The sequence below is a fragment of the Xiphias gladius genome, chromosome 3, assembly GCF_016859285.1.
Source record: "Xiphias gladius isolate SHS-SW01 ecotype Sanya breed wild chromosome 3, ASM1685928v1, whole genome shotgun sequence".
NCBI lineage: Eukaryota > Metazoa > Chordata > Actinopteri > Istiophoriformes > Xiphiidae > Xiphias > Xiphias gladius.
Genome location: NC_053402.1, coordinates 25747250 through 25764442, shown reverse-complemented (window position 1 = coordinate 25764442; position 17193 = coordinate 25747250). Strand labels below are relative to the sequence as shown.

Below are 17193 nucleotides of genomic sequence, written 5' to 3'. Positions count from 1 at the left end.
CGTCTTTACAGTGTTACACAGAATGCAACAGGCGAGTGGCTATTTCTACGCCCGTCACACGCCATCGGCTACACCCTCGACGGTACGGCATATGTAAACATACAGACCAGATGAGTCCAGGATCGGCTGCGTCTCCTCGGAACGTTTAACAGACGGTTAGTCAGAGGTCAGAGGTCAAACTACACAATAACACCGCAGTTTCACATTAACCTGAACACACTTAATTTCCTGTCAGGTGACCACAGATCAGCTCTTACTCTGAAACGCTTCCAGTCTTCGCCTTAAAGGACCAAACCGGAGAATTTTCATGTTTTAGTCCATAAACTACAATTAGTGTTTGAGAGCAGAGAGTTTTTTTCTACTTTATTCTACTTCACAGCTTCGGGTCTACATGAGTGAATTCATATTGCAAACATCCACCAGTTTCTGTCTGTTTTTACGGAAATTCACCTGCAGACACTTCAGAACACTCATCACATTTCAATGAGAGTTAATGAGACTTAAACCATTAACTTTAATCAACAGTTGAATTCGGGATTTGTGGACTTACCCATAATGCCTCTGTATTGTTAAAGTGTATCCAGAATCAAACTCCATTAGAGACGAGTCGGAGAGCTTTCTAATTCTTTGTTGCTAGTCCGACTGTAACTGAGTTTCTTGTTGTCAGGCTGCAGATCTCCTCTGCAGGCTGTAGTCCCGCCCCCGCCTGTCTGCAGGCTGTAGTCCCGCCCCCGCCTGTCTGCAGGCTGTAGCCCCCCCCCCCGCCTCTCTGCAGGTTGTACTCACTGACTCATAGCCCACTAGAGCCTCATGAAGGACACCTAAAACCTCTTCACTGATTCGCAAAACTTTTTCATGGACTCCTGGAACCACCTGCAGGACCCTAGAACGTACTCAAGATCTCCTTAAACCTGCTTAAACATTCATGGATCCTGTTGGAGGACTCCTGGAACGTTGTTTGTCCTATCAAGCGTTTGTTTGTTTTCGGCATTTTACTGAATTTAAATGTTGTTTCAGTCACATGTTCAAAACAACTTGATTATCCAGTAAACACCCACACACACACACAACCCCTAGCCCCTTACCCTGACCCTAACCTAAACCTGATTCTAACCTGGTCCCTAAAACCAGGTCTGAACCCTCAAACAGCCCTTTGAAGGTTTGAGGACTGGACAAAACTCCATAAGGTCTAAAACTCAAACTGGTCCTGACAATGTATAGCCATACAAGTATACACACACACACACAGACACAGGCACGCACACACGCACACACACACACACACACACACACACACACACACACACACACACACACACACACACACAGTAGAACAGTATCAGTAACATCAGGTCCACAGGGAGCTGCTGGTTGTTTCTGTGTTCAGGAAACATTTTACAAACTGCTCATAAACACACTGACAAAATCTTCCTGTGACTAAAATCATTTTGTCTACATTTCTACAGCAAAGTACAAAATGTTTTACTTTAAAGTCCAAGTAATGAGTCGTTTTATCCACAAGTCTCTTCCACAGAGTTTAAACTACGACTGCAAAAGAAAAAACACGAGTAAAGTTATCACCCAGTGTCTGCTGCTCTACAGGTGCAGCTCCAGTCACAGGTTTAACAAGCAAATTCACAAAATGTCATCAATAGAAGACTGTATCAGTGCTCACAGTTTTTCACAGCTGCTCACTCTCATTTCACTGAGTTCACTTTTTAAAGCTCTTCCCACTGTCGACACAGCAGCATCAGTCTGCACTAAACTGTGCGTCCCTGTCCACTGCTTTGACACAAAATGAATTCACCGACCAACTGTTTTCTCCCTCCACCACCAAATCTCTGTGGATTTTCAGCCCATTTTACAAGTGTTCACACACTGTTGCAAAAACTGTTAAAGTTCCGTCCAAAACCTACAGCAGAACCAAAATGACTGTAAATCAGACATTTGCTGCAGTCGCCTACATCTACATCTAAAAAGACATAAGAAATGTTAAAAATGCATAAAAACCGAGGCCTGCTTTCATCCCTTAGTGGTGTCTATGAAGACCTGTTCCAGGTGAGGAAAGGGGGCAGGTGAGGCTGAATCCACAACAGTTGGTAACTGTCTGGGACGATGTGGTGTTTCACTGTTCTCTCCCAGTCACAGACTGGTTTACAGTCCATCCCAGGGTGGAGCCACTTTTCCTTCCACCTCACTCTCCATCCCTCAGCCCCACAGAGGAACTGTCCTCCTCATGGATCAGAACTTGTGGACAAATGCAGGAGACAGGGAATTTTCTATTGGGTCAAGCATGGGCCTTGAGGTCGTAGGCGAAACAGCAACGAATCGTACTGAAAGACACACTGTCTCCTCCCCTGCTGTCTGAGGTTATTTGGGGAAAACCGAGCCGTTCTGATAAAAGTGAAGCAGCGTTGCTGTAGTAGCCAAGGTGGAGGAGATGGCCGTTCTTGCCTGCCTAGACGCCGTAGATTGAGGTCTGCTAGAATCCATGGGCATAGCCAGATACCAGCTGCTCCAGACCAGGATGCGCTGGCGTTTTACTGAAGGTTACATGCAACGTGATCTGAGCTCAATCAGGTAAAATCATTTCCCTGTTTACAGAAGAGCGAACCAATAGACTAACTCCACAAACTGTGGAGGCATCGAGCTCCACCATTTCTGGGCGTGGCGTAATCTGTAGGCGTTAAAAGACTGAGCACAGGGGGCCGAGCTTCAGGATGGAGACGGCATGATGCACGTAAACTTGGATTGATCATTTTTCCACTCTCCTCGGCCGAGCTTCAATAAATAGTTTCAGCGTAACACATCTTGGGCTCCTGAACACTTTCTTCACTGACGAGTTGACCAATAACCAGCAAGATCTCCACAACAGGGTTGACCAGTGCTGTTGTTTTTCTCTACCTGTAGCTGTTCTATACGTGTCTGTACCTTTGATTGAAGCACGTTGGGGCGTTATTGGTCATTTTCTGGTCAATTTCCGGTTCATTTCTGCTAATATCAGGTCAATATCTGTGAGACTGTCAGGCAGCACCGTTCATGCAGTGAAGAAGTGAAGGCTCTTCTGTTTGTTCTAATGGAGTCATGGTTATACTGAGTAAATAAATCAATAGATAAATAAATGACCAATTAAAACCTGCTTGACAGACAGCAGTGATCCGCACTGTAGCCTACTGATGCCTGTTCATAGTGTGTTTCAGGTCAGTGTGTTCTGAGTAATGACGTGTCTTGTTGATCCTGTTGTGGATCAAGTGAGTTGTTGCAATAGTGCGACTGGGTGTTTTGGATGTGAGAGAAACTGTGTGAAGAGTTTTAAAGCAGTGAGCTCAGTACAACCGTAACATCAGCTGATAAAAGCCCGATCCATCATGGAGCCAGAAACGTTCTTCAGTCTGATGGAATTGCGGAAGAAACGGAAGCATGACAACATGCTGCTGCCACCTGCTGGCTCCCCACAAAACCTGTCTCCATCACCTCAATCACTTGTTCCCAGTTTTTACTCCCCAGAGGAAGCCAGGCAGGGCTGTACCCTAAACATGAATAACCAGTGGATTAACCCTCCCTGGGGCCCCCGTTGGCCCCTACTGTGCCCCACACGCACAAAACAAAGATGAAATAAAACTTAAAAAAATAATATGAAAAAGAAATGGTTTTAGCTCCATCTTTAAAAACCCTTCTTCATCTTAGCTGAGTCCACAGTTCACTTCATCTGACACCTCACCTACACACGACTAACACCTGAACGTCACTTCGGCTTCATTCAGTCAGACGCTTCAGCTGACACCTCACCTACACACGACTAACACCTGAACGTCACTTCGGCTTCATTCAGTCAGACGCTTCAGCTGACACCTCACCTACATGTGACTAACACCTGAACGTCACTTCGGCTTCATTCAGTCAGACGCTTCAGCTGACGCCTCACCTACACATGACTAACACCTGAACGTCACTTCGGCTTCATTCAGTCAGACGCTTCAGCTGAAGCCTCACCTACACACGACTAACACCTGAACGTCACTTCGGCTTCATTCAGTCAGACGCTTCAGCTGAAGCCTCACCTACACACGACTAACACCTGAACGTCACTTCGGCTTCATTCAGTCAGACGCTTCAGCTGAAGCCTCACCTACACACGACTAACACCTGAACGTCACTTCGGCTTCATTCATTCAGACGCTTCAGCTGAAGCCTCACCTACACACGACTAACACCTGAACGTCACTTCGGCTTCATTCAGTCAGACGCTTCAGCTGACGCCTCACCTACACACGACTAACACCTGAACGTCACTTCGGCTTCATTCAGTCAGACGCTTCAGCTGACGCCTCACCTACACACGACTAACACCTGAACGTCACTTCGGCTTCATTCAGTCAGACGCTTCAGCTGACACCTCACCTACACATGATTAACAACTGTGTCCGACTGTTTAGCATTTTTGATTCGTTGACTCGCTGCTATGAGTTGTTTTTATGCTTAAAACTTTTACTGTCCCAATTTATCTCACACAGTCAGGTTGACTGGGATGCTGCTTTAAATCAATAATCAATTCATCTGATTATTGTGTAACTGATACTGGTGTTCAGCTCTCCAACGGTAAATTATCAAGATTGTAAAGTGTATCACCTTCACTTTCACTGATGTTTCAGTTCATTTCAGAGCTTTAATCTGCCACTTCAATTACTTTCAGTGTTTCAACAGAAAATATTCAGCAGTGAGACATTATCTATTTAGAGAGATTATCTATCTCTCTAAATAAATAGATAACTTACCTATCTATCTATTCACTTATTTATCTGTTTCAGTCTTTTGTAGTTGAAGAGTTTCTTTGTCACCAAACTTTACACAGAGCTAATATGTGAGACAGGATCAGTCTCAGTTACAAACCAGTCAGACTAGTTCTCAAACACACACAAACTTGTACTTCTATCACTGTGAGGACTCTCACTGACATAGTGCATTCCCTAGTCCCTAGCCCTAACCCTAACCTAAACCTGATTTTAACCTGATCCCTAAAACCAGGTCTGAACCCTCAAACAGGCCTTTGGAGGTGTGAGGACAGGACAAAATGTCCTCAGTTTTTTAAGATCTACAACTCAAATATGTCCCCACAAAGATAGAAGTAAAAGTACACACAGCCGTGTCAGGTTACTACATTTCCTGTCTCTCGTCCTGCAGGTGACGCTGCAGCGTCATCCTCTCGCAGTTTCCTGTCTGACCCTGAACACATCCTGCCGACTGTGACGTCACTACATCCTGCCGACCTCATCACATCCTGCTCTGACATCACCAGACCCACGCAAACACTGAATTCTAATTGTAAATGATGAGTAAATAATAATATAAATGATTCATCAATGATTGAAACTTATATAGTAATATTAATAAAATGAAAAGGAACCGTTTACTGCAGGTCTGGAGGTCAGAGGTCAGAGGTCAGTGGTGGTTGTGCTCTGATGAGAATAAAGAGGAAACAGCTTTTTCTTTTTCTTCTCTGTGCTTCCTGTGTCGACGCTGCAGGAAATGACATGCTGGACAGGGCTTTTATTTTGTAAAAAGATGTGCAGCCTCTGACTGAACTCCCACACCACATGCACTGCGACCCTGAACTTTTCTAGACTCAACCCAGAGGAGCTGCACGTGAGAACCCAACTGTCCCAATCAGTTGGACCCGACATTAAGCGGACTTGGCGCCGCCAGCTCCCAGGTACAAAGTCCGTGTAATGTCCGACTGGTACCATGTGTGAATAGAGCAGGTCATTGTCCGGAGAGTTCACAGCGAGCGAGTGGGCGCGTTGATGACGCTTCTATCCTGCTTCCTGCACGCTCCACCCCGGCGCCACCCCACGCCTAAACCACGCGGAGCATTTCCAGTAGGTGAGACTCTCCGGTTGAGTGCTGCATGTTTGAAAGAGCGAAAGCTGGACAGTGTCCGGAGTTCATTTATGAAAATGGATATAGATAACCTCTGTTGATACATTTTGATTATTGACGATCACTTTCCTCCTCATTGTGTGCCAGAAGTCAGCCGCAGCACAGACGTCTCTCTGGCTCTGTTTTAAACAATGATATCTTCTCACATCCTCATTACAATATTCACAAAACAAAAGCTGCACTGACAAACCACTGAATAACACCAAATCAAATCCAGTACTTACCAAATAAAGTTTCACCTCTCTAACTCTGTCCATGCACATCTCCATCTGTTTCTCTCTTTGTGTCCTTCAGTCATTCAGTTACATTTAAACACAAACATCAAACGTAAAACCACCGCTCAACAGAGCAGATCTCAGACCTGTCCCAGGCTACACTGTGAATCATTTTAAACTAGTTAAGCCCAAGTTCCGCTGCTGCCTGGGGCGGCTGTGGCTCAGGACGCAGAGCGGGTCGTCCAGATACCGGAAGGTCGATGGTTCGAAGGTTTACGTTGAATTCAGTCCCTGTACATTGATGTCATTTACCAAAGCTGGTTCATGCGACGTGTGTTTTACTGACTCTGGTACAAAGTGTCTCCAGCAGCTGCAGCTGGAAGCTCATCATCGTCAGATGAAGAACTGCCTCTGAGAAATTGCGAACATAAAGTAAATCTTAATGTTTGCCAGTGAGACTGAACTATTGTTGATTCAACTACATATTTGACCTTCACTCAACACAGTTTCTCCAGTTCAGTTTAATTAACTCAGTAAGTTTTGCATTTTCTAAACTCATAAACTCAGACTCTGATCTGATTATTCAACCTGAGTTGAGTTAATTCACATTTTTACGGCAGCAGGGGAACTTAGCCCAAACTAGCTTAAAATGAGTTATAGTGTGGAGTGAAACAGATCTGATTAAATGATTTATAAATGATTTACAGTCTGGTTGTGTTTATTTTACATTTATTCCTCCCTCTCTCGGCTCCACTCAGGTCTCTCTTGCAAAAGAGATCTTGATCTCACTGATTAAATAAGGGGCCAGACCTCCACACTTCAAATCAACGTCTCAGCTACTAGAGCTATCTTAAGAAAATGACGTTAACCAAGTCACCGCATGTGGCTGAACTGTGACCTGTTGTAGTCTCCGGTAGTAATGAAAAACACAAGCAGTAACCCTTCAGGCTAAGTATCAGGGAACCGGCTGGACTGACCTTGTCTGTCTGTTCTCAGGCTGAAGTGATTTTCTGAAATGACTCTGTGTGAGAGAAACAGGAAAACTGAAACACTCTGGAACCTGCAGCTTGGACTGACGAACGCCAGGATCCAACATCCTGTACTGGTTGAGATGTAGTGTCTCAGGTCTCTTACCTGTGTGGGGGGTGGGACAGGTGCAGGTTCAGGTGGCCGTCCAGGACTGACTCTTCCACCCACCAGAGCCTCCAGGTCCAGGTTGAGGTCATGGATGGACTCATAGATGTGGTTTGAATCTTCACCCTTCAGTGAATCCTCCCCCTCCTCACTGCTTTCCTCTGCGCTAATCTCCTCCTCTGCCACCTCCTCCTCCTCCTCTGGCTCTATTTTGGGTTCCTGGTTGTCTTGGCAATCTCCCAACAGTGAGGACATGCCGTGGAGGCCATTGTGGGGAGGGACTACAGGGCCCAGTGAGACTACGGGGCCCACCGGGACCACAGGGACTACTGGGACCACTGGCGTCTCCACCGGTATAGGCTGGGTTTGGAGCCGGGATGTGGGCAGGGGGTCTGCTGGACTAAAACTGGGAACTCGAGATTTCCCAGAGTCCTTGTCATCCAGGCACCCCGGCAGGTGGGGCTGCTTTTTGCTCAGGCCGTCAGCCGTGTTTGTATTCCTGCTGGTTGTCATGGTCACAGTCTCTGCGGGACCAGCGGGAGGGTTGCCGGGATGCCGCGGTGCAGGCGCCACAATATGCGTCAGGTCATGGAAGTCCAGTGGAACTCCAAACGTCGACATGCGATTCTCAGTCTTGCGGTACCCAGTGGAGGCATCGGGTCTGAGCCGGATTGTCACCTCATCCGCTGGTTTGGTTCTGGTCCCGCTGGTCTCCTCCAGAGTCTTTGGAACGGGGACAGGCACGGGGACTGGGACTGGTGCGGCCACAGGAACCAACACTGGTTCGGGACCGGGCGGATCAACAAAGTCCAAGGGGGAGGGGAAGTCTGCAGGCAGCTCCTTGACGTACTTGGCGGGGATGTAGAAGGGCTTGGAGCCGCAGTCACTCCGGACCTGCCACCAGTGGTCATTGGTCTTAGCCAGCAGGACATAGCGCTCGTTGGGTTTGATGGAAACCAGCACCCCGTCCCGACCCTGGTACTCATACTCGAACTCCACCAGGACCAGACCGAGACCTGAAAAACCAGGTCCAGACCAGAGGATCAGATCAAATAATGAAAAGCAGTGTTATATCAAGTATAAGAGCTAATGCTAATGTTAACTCTAGTACTACTACTACTACTGCTACTGCTACTGATACTACTGCTACTACTACTACTACTACTAGTACTACTACTACTACTGCTACTGCTACTGATACTACTACTACTACTACTGCTACTACTACTACTACTACTACTACTACTGCTACTACTACTGCTACTACTACTACTACTACTGACTACTACTACTACTGCTACTACTACTACTACTACTACTACTACTACTACTGCTACTACTGCTACTGCTACTGCTACTACTACTACTACTACTACTGCTACTATTACTGCTACTACTACTACTACTACTACTACTACTACTGCTACTGCTACTGCTACTACTACTACTAGTACTACTACTACTACTACTTCTACTACTACTGCTACTACTGCTACTGCTACTACTACTACTTCTACTATTACTGCTACTACTACTACTACTGCTACTGCTAATGCTGTTACTACTGTTACTGCTACTACTGCTACTTCTAACATACTACTGTCGTGTTTAACTACAAATGTACTTTTAGAATAAGAAAAGAACTCACCTCTACCAAGCAGGGAGGAGGGCATTGCCATGGTGACAACCCTGGGCTCCTCAGGCCCCACCCCCTCAGGTAGATGGGTAGGTGAGTCTGAAGGTGAGGGGTCAAAGGTCACACCTGATCATCAGCCCCCTTAAAGAGAGAAAACCCAGATCAGACCGGCCTAGATTCAACAACAACTACTGCAAAGGCCAAAGATAATTGGCAGTGGTGAGAAAAAGTGAGTGAACCTTTGGAATGATCTGCATTTCTGTATAAATTTGTCTTAAACTTGGCTCAGATCTTCATCTAAGTTACACTAATGAACAAACACGATATATTTCAACTAATAACACATCATCAAATCTTTGTGTTGTTCTTGTCCATATTGAAAATCTCATTTCAACATTCACAGTGTAGGTTGGAAAAAGTGTGTGACTCCCTTGGCTAACGACACCAACGGAAGCTACCTGGAGTCCAGTCAGTGAAACCAGACTTGGGGTCTGGGTCAGAGCTACTGTGACTTATAAAAAACCCTCAAACATTTGGAGTTTAATGGAGACGGTTCAGTTCTGTGGCTGTTCTCCCTAGAAGTGGACGTCCTGCTGAAATGACTCCAAAGGCTCAAAGCAGAATGATCAATGAGGTAAAAGAGAAGAGGAACAGCTAAAAGCTTAAAGGAATCACTGGAGCCGGTTCAGCTTGACTCTCCACAACACTACTGGGACAGTGTTCTGTGGACTGATGAAACTGAGGTGGGATCGTTTGGGAAGAACACGCAGCTCTATGTCTGGTGTAAAACCAGCTCTGCACACCAACATGAAAACGTCATCCCAGCAGTGAAGTACGGTGGAAGGAGCGTCATGGTCTGGGGCTTCGCTGCCTCCGGTCAGGGACACTTCAAAGCCGTCCAGGGGAATATGAGTTCCCAGGTTTCTCAAGGTGTCTGACAGGATAACGTCAGGGAGGCCATCACCAGCTGAAGCTCAGGAGAAACAGGAGATGCAGTAGGACAATGACCCTAAACATGGAAGTAAATCTACTACAGACTGACTTCAAACAAAGAAAATCCACCTTCTGGTGTCAGATCCCAGACCATAACCCAACAGACATGATGTGGAATGAGTTCAGAGAGCTACTGACCAGTTATTAAATCTAAGGTTTGCTTACTTTTTCCACCAGCAGTGTGAAGGTTTAATGGGTGTGTTCCTTATAACTGTTTGTGTGTTATTAGCTCAAGCAGGTTGTGTTTGTCTGAACTTGTTACTTAGATAAAGATCAGATCACGTTTAATGACCAGTTAACGCTGGAAACCACGTCATTACAGAGGGTTCACTGACTTTTTCTTGCCAATGCACTAATACACAATGTATTACAGTACTACTGTTCAAATAAATAATTTGAACAAATCGTCTTCGGGGCACGTTGATTGAAGATACCGACTGCACTGAGGTGAGAAGAATGACCTCCAAACATGTTGTCTGGTTTTTTAAGAAAAATTAAAGTCTAGAAAAGCTGAAAAGAAGACTGAATGGCTTTTTAACTCTCACAGTCATTCAGAGCATTTGTAGAGTAAAAACAGACTCCATGTTAACAGCGACCGGGACACAGAAACAGAGAGGAATTAGAGTTATGTGTTCCTCTGGTTCTACATGTCAGAACTAGTCAAACTACAAATAATCAGTGCTGAATCAACACTCAACTCCTCCTGCAGCTCCTGAAGCTAAGTCTTATCCTGACTCTCACCCATTAATCTGACTCACTCTTTCACGTAGTTTCAATGTCTTCTGTGCCTCTCCATGTGAAAAACATCACCTCATCCGGCCGCAAATAAAGGATATAACCAGCATCCAGCATATGTGATGTACTGGACGGTGATTAGGAAAGGTTACAGTTGTCCCTTTCTGATTGTTTTGACACAGTATCCTAGAAGTCCAGCAGTGGAGGAAACGTCCGTATCGTTCTTTACCATACTAGTAAATTCTAGTAATGTCAATTGCCACAGCACTAATTCCAGCAGCACCACAACAGAGTCATGTTAAACTCACCGCTGTGCTGAGAACACGGTCTCTGGTTAGCAGCTGTTCTCATCCCTGATTTCAGTGTTTCAACTTAAAAGCCTTCCAGAAGAAGGAGTGATAGTAAGAGGTGTCCAACAGTCTGCAGGTTTTAATTCAAACCACGGACTCCGTCCACTGATCGGCTCTCCTTCAGGTAGAGGGGCGGGGCATATCCGTGACGTCACCTGCTCAGGTGGAGACCTGCAGACTTGTAGCTCTCCATCAGTGCATTCACATGCACTTTACTTGGTGAAACACGGATAATCAAGGAACACGTTTATACAAGTAGCCAGGTTACATGCAGCAGGTCAGTGATTACATTTCTGCTCTGCTTATTCTGGAAACATACCTCACGTATTTTAACCGTATCACTGATGAAAGACGTTGTGTGAAAGTGTCTGTATTTAACAAATGGTCGAATGTCCAGTGGTAGAAATGGACTTACTCGGATTCAAGGAGGCTGCATTGTGTTAGTTTCAGTTTCAGTTGGACTTTGGATGGAGTTGTTTTAAATTTGAGGACGCATCATCGTATGTGATGATCTCATCTTTCATCCTCCTGCTCAGCTGGTGCTGCGTGTTCTCACATGTAAAAAAGCTGATTAGAAACGCGGATACGCGGCAGGGAAATCACTTCTTCTGGAGAAATCTGCCTGAAATCAGGTTTCTAGAGAGAAAGGTGAGATAAATTCAGTACATGTCTCATTGTTGGAAACAGGGCCAGATTGACCCAGTAGGGCCATGGGACTTGTCTTAATGTGAACTAAAGCTGGAAAGATTAGTCACTTACTTGTTAAGTCAGTCAACAGAAAACTAATTGGCAACTATCTTAATAAACTGAGGATTTCACTTCTTTTTTTCAAGCAACAACACTAAAGCTTCTTCAGTGTCATTTTCTTCATTTTTTTCTCTGTTTTCTATCACTAAACTGAACCAACAGACTGTTGGTCGGACGATACCTTGGGAACTGAGACTGATTCATTCACTAAGAAAATAACCAGCAAGAAAACTGATACTGACAAAAATTATTAAGCGAAGCTCAAATGTGAAACATTATTATAGTCAATTATTAGCAAAGACAACCCCATCATGAGAAATTATGAGATAGATCAAGGAACCTGTGAGCAAGGCAGCCGCAAGGCAGCCACCACACACACGCACACACGCACACACACACACACACACACACACACACACACACACACACACACACACACACACACACACACACACACGCAGAACAATAGTAAAAGGCTGATCTCCGGCCTGCTCTGTTTACAAAGGGAAGTGTCTGCTATTCCTGTCTGCCTTAATCCCCGCCCACAAGGCTTTGTGGACTCCACCTCTCAGTGACATCACAAAACGTGTGTGTGTGTGCATGTGTGTGTTTCCTGTCTTTGTACAGGAACAATAGTGTGTCTGCAGTAGATCTGTCAGAGCGTGGCTCAGTGTTCACTGTGGTTTTTTTTCTTCACAGTTCTCTCACATTGATCGAAAACATAATGATCAATAAATCTGATCCGCTGTTGTGATCTAGTCTGAAGCTTAAAGCGTTGTGCGTCAGAGAAACCATCATGTCTGCTGCTGCTTTAGTCCGGACTACAGGCCTGCAAACCCAGGAGCCCTTTTGTAAACTTTGTGCCCCTGGTACCCCACTGTAAAGTTAATCCTCCTGCCCCCCCCCCATAAATTTACCCCCCCTGGTTTCCCCTTGCAAAGTTTGCTGTTGTGTTTTGTATTTGCCATTTGTTGTTTGTGTATTTGTTAATCTGATTGTTGAGCTGCTGCGCAAATAAATTATATTAAATAATATATAATAGGCTTTACTGACTTCAGTTGAGTCGACTGGAAGCTTTTTGAAATAAATATCACTGACTGGTCCTTTAAGGGTCCTCCTGGAGGTGAACAGTCAAACCTGCTCTGAGTCATACACACCTGAGCCAGGTGTGTTTCAGGTGTGTGAGGGACTCTGATATGCTGGAATGCTGCCTGGCCCCCCTCCCTCCCTCTTGCTGTCTCTCTGTTTGTCTCTGTCTTACGGCCACACCCACACCACCAGGCTGGTATGTAACTCACACACACACACACACACACACACACACACACACACACACTCTGCCCTGTTCGACCACAGGACTGAAGTGTGTGAAAAATAAACTGCGCTGTCAATCATCTAACCGAGGTTTATGGGTTTGTGGCAGGACACGCCCCATCGACCAATCACGAGCGATGAAGAATTTAAAGGGGAATTTCACCAGAAACCCGCCGGGCTGAGGACTGAAAGGGTCCATCTTTGACGACATGAAAAAAGGCCGAACCGTTGCCGCTGCCGACCAAGTGTCGTGTATCATGTGACATCATATACCCGAATGTCAATCAAGATTCGTTTCTGCAGATCTGAAGTCTGAATTCAACCTTTACCCTCTGAATGAGCAGGGTGTGGTTACAGTCAGAAGTACTCACATGCTGTTCACACACTCAGTCACACAAACAACCGCAAAAAAAGACAGAAATAACCAAGTTTAAACCAGAAATCCGTCAGCTGACTGCGCCTCCAGAGGGCTGGCAGAACAAAAAACGTTTGTAGGAATGTATGGAGAGTCTGACCACACTGTGTTTATGTGACACTGCACATGTTTATCTGGATGGTTGTGTGTTCTGTGTGAAATCGGCTCACGTTCACTGAGTAACACAGAAAAACACCAACATACAGTATTTACACCACAAATACAGAAATTCTGCTTTCTCATTGGCTGTCAGTTTCCAGTTAAAATGATGTACCAACAGCTCAGGTCAGCTGCTTTTTTCGCTGGTCATGAAACTGCAGCTTAACCATAGCAACGGGACTGACGCTTTACGCTCTGGTAGCAGCTAACTCGCTCAAGGAAACTCCAGAAACTCCTCAAAGACTCTTTGTACCTCAGTAAGGACCTCTGCAAACTGCTCAGGGATCTTTACAACTTCTCAAGGATCACTAGAACCTCTCCAAGACTTCTAAACCTGCCCAAGGACATCTACATTCTCATCAATGGCCGCTACATTGACAACATTCTCAAGGATCCTACGGTCTCCACAAGGATCTCTTCAACATGCCAAAGAACATCTACAACTTCCTCAAGGGTCCCAGGACCTTCTTCAAGGATCTCAATGACATGGACCTTTACAGATTCCCTAAGGAGCTCTATAACCTCCTCTACAACCTCCTCAAGGACTTGTACAAACACCTAAAAGACCACTGCAACCTCATAAGAACTTTTCAATCTCCTACATAACATCTGCAACCCCCTCAGGGACCTCTACAATCCCCTCAAGACCTCTACGTCCTCCTAAAGATTCTCTACATTCTCTTCAAGGACCTTTGCTACCTCCTCCAGGACTCCCATATAATTCAGACAAACTAAATAAACCATGACAACAGAGAATCCTGCTCTGTGATTGGCTGTCACACGTCTGTTGAAGACGGAGTTAAGATCTACCGTTTAACCAACGTTTTAAATGAAGCTCTAATTTGCAACTGACCATAGCAACAGTACACCTGTTTCAGGGTCCACTAGCTGTTAACTTACTAAAGAACCCCTGGAATCTTCTCAAGGACCACTGATATCTTCTCAAGGCACCCCAAAACCTCTTTAAGTACCTCTGGACACTCCTCAAAGAATAAACTGTGCAAAGTACGCCAAATAACAGCAAGTGTTATAAAAACATGACTATAAATTACTTGATTTAGGTTTGTATAATATGAGCTATAGCTATGTAGCCCCCAACCATATTAAAATCTGATATATGCCCACATATGAACATATATATTGAAAAATAAATTTTGTATTTACACATATGGAAATATTGTGAAAATATGGCTATATATTACTGATAATGGCATCTAGGATATGAACTACAGCTCTGTAGTCCACGGGAATAATGTGAAGTATCATGTGAAAGTTCATATGACAATATCAGTTTGTTTTGTAATTTAAAAAAAAATAAAATGATCATATCATATGTGATTTCTATTGTTGAGAGGTAACGGAAAACAAAAATCTATTTTAGGAACTGATGTACAATGTAATGTAACAATGTAAAGTATGCAGAATAATTGATTTAATCGACTCTTTTATTAAGCCTAACATATAAAACCACTGTAATGCAGTATGCATAAATATATTAGAAATAGGTTTTGCTGTATTTTGAAATATATATGGTACACATGTGACTTACAAGTTGTGGATATTGACATATTTATGTATGTGGACAATAAAAGCTTATTGTCCTGTCACATTGCATAAGTACAACAGCCTTGTATTCATCACACTGCATTTTATTATTTCTTTTAAGTTTTATTTTTCTTTTACATCTAATTTTCTTTCTTTAGTTTTTGTAACAAATGTACTGACTTTGAATTGTATGTTTTTCTATGATGAAACGGACAGAATTGTTCCCATTTCTTCTACAGACTCCAGAATGTTTACATTTTTGATTTTTAAATTGTATGTAGATAATGAGAGAAGGTCCATAACATACACCGATTGTATACAACATGTGCTATAATGTAATCTTTACAGTACACTCTGTTTGCAATTACAAGAAAACAGCATACTTTATTGTCTACACAAAACATTAGTACTATCTTACTTAAATTAAGATGGAACTATAAATGGCCAATACCAGTTAAATTTCACAAAGAAGAAAAAATAATTATTTTCCAAAAATGTTAATACTTTTCTAAGATCTTTCTAGAGCAGTTTTATCTCCATTCACTAATTAATTTATTAGACACAAAACCTGTGTAGACTTAGTGTATAGTCTGCAAGTAGGACACAGACACAGTTCAAAGACACACTGTCTTTGAACTAAACACACCCAGTGACAAATTTCAGCCAACAACACACACATACACACACACACACACACACACACACACACACACACACACACACACACACACACACACACACACACACACACACACACACACAAAAGTTGCGTTTTCACCCTATAATCACAGAGTCCCCTTAATGTAGCTGTGGGGACAGGTTAAGGTCCCCGTAACGTAGGTTTTACAAACACACTAAAGATTGATCTTTTCTAAGATTTTTGCAGTAAAAAGCTTCCAACATGAGTCACCTTCATAGATAGACAGATAGATAAACAGACAGATAAACAGATAGACAGATAGATTGTTGTGTTTTACCTGTGGTAAAAGTCAGATCCAACCATCCTGCTCTTTGTTTTTTTCTCTTCTATTCCTGAAGGGGCGAGTCCAAATCACAGAAACAGGTTCCTCTCTCTCTCTCTCTCTCTCTCTCTCTCTCTCTCCCTCTCTGGTCCCACCCCTCCCTGACCTGCCATTCCTAGCTTGTGTCCACCTCTTCCTCCTCCACCTCTTCCTCCTCCACCTCCTCCTCCTGCCTGAGTTAACATCCTGTTTGACAGAAGAGGCGGATCGACCTGCAGATCAACAGTGCCCCCTGGCTGCTCTTTGCAGGTGGTGCATTATTTAGTTCAGGGGTTATTAAAACTTTTTTATTATGGGACTCAAAATTCTAATTTCATGCATCCCTGAGGCCCAAACGCAAAAATGCATGATAAACTATTTAAAAAAATATATACCTTATAAAATTAAATGTACAATAAAGAAGTGATCACAAAAAGGTCATATATGTTAAAATACTCAGTAAAACATCTCACAAATCACAAACCTTGTTTTAAGAAAATAATAATAATAATAATAATAATAATTTATTTATATAGTACCTTTCATGAAAGAACTTCAGCTTAAAGTGTTGTAAAAAAAACAAAAAACAAATAATGACTGCAGTTATCATTGCTATGACCACTTTCACCATTTCAACTGTAAAAGGCTAATAATGATACATTTTGAATAATGTTTCACAACTTTACATTGAACTAAGGTAATGTACAACATTAAGCTTTGTAGTCTGGATTTATTGTTGAGGTTTTTCACTTATCCGTTACTCTCATCTACTGATTTTTATCTGTGTAGTTTCTTTGCTTCACTCACCACTGTTTGTCTGGACTGCAACAGCCGGGCCTTTCCTATAAACACAGATGTCCCTGAGGGAGGGACTGAGTGATAAAGTTACACCGTTGGTCGGCCGGCCGAGTGTTGGAGTTTTCCCATTGGTTGTTGCTCTTTCCAAATGAATTGGCGCAAACGTTTTCTATTGCGTCACCTGGGGGTCATTTACAGGCGGTGTTGTCAACTT

At 43.8% G+C, this 17193-nt stretch overlaps 1 protein-coding gene across 2 annotated transcripts in view; it reads right to left on the bottom strand.

Annotated features, from left to right (window-relative positions):
• The window catches only part of LOC120783478 (rho GTPase-activating protein 27-like), a 34469-nt gene extending 18231 nt beyond the window's left edge, over positions 1 to 16238 (bottom strand). For both annotated transcript variants that reach the window (XM_040116535.1, XM_040116545.1), the window contains exons 1-3: positions 16158 to 16238; positions 8935 to 9063; positions 7287 to 8302 (exon numbers count right to left, since the gene is read on the bottom strand). In XM_040116535.1, the coding sequence (XP_039972469.1) occupies positions 7287 to 8302; positions 8935 to 8965 (1047 nt within the window). In that variant the 5' untranslated portion in view covers positions 8966 to 9063; positions 16158 to 16238. The remainder of the gene's footprint in view (positions 1 to 7286; positions 8303 to 8934; positions 9064 to 16157) is intronic.
• Between the last annotated feature and the right edge of the window lie 955 nt (positions 16239 to 17193).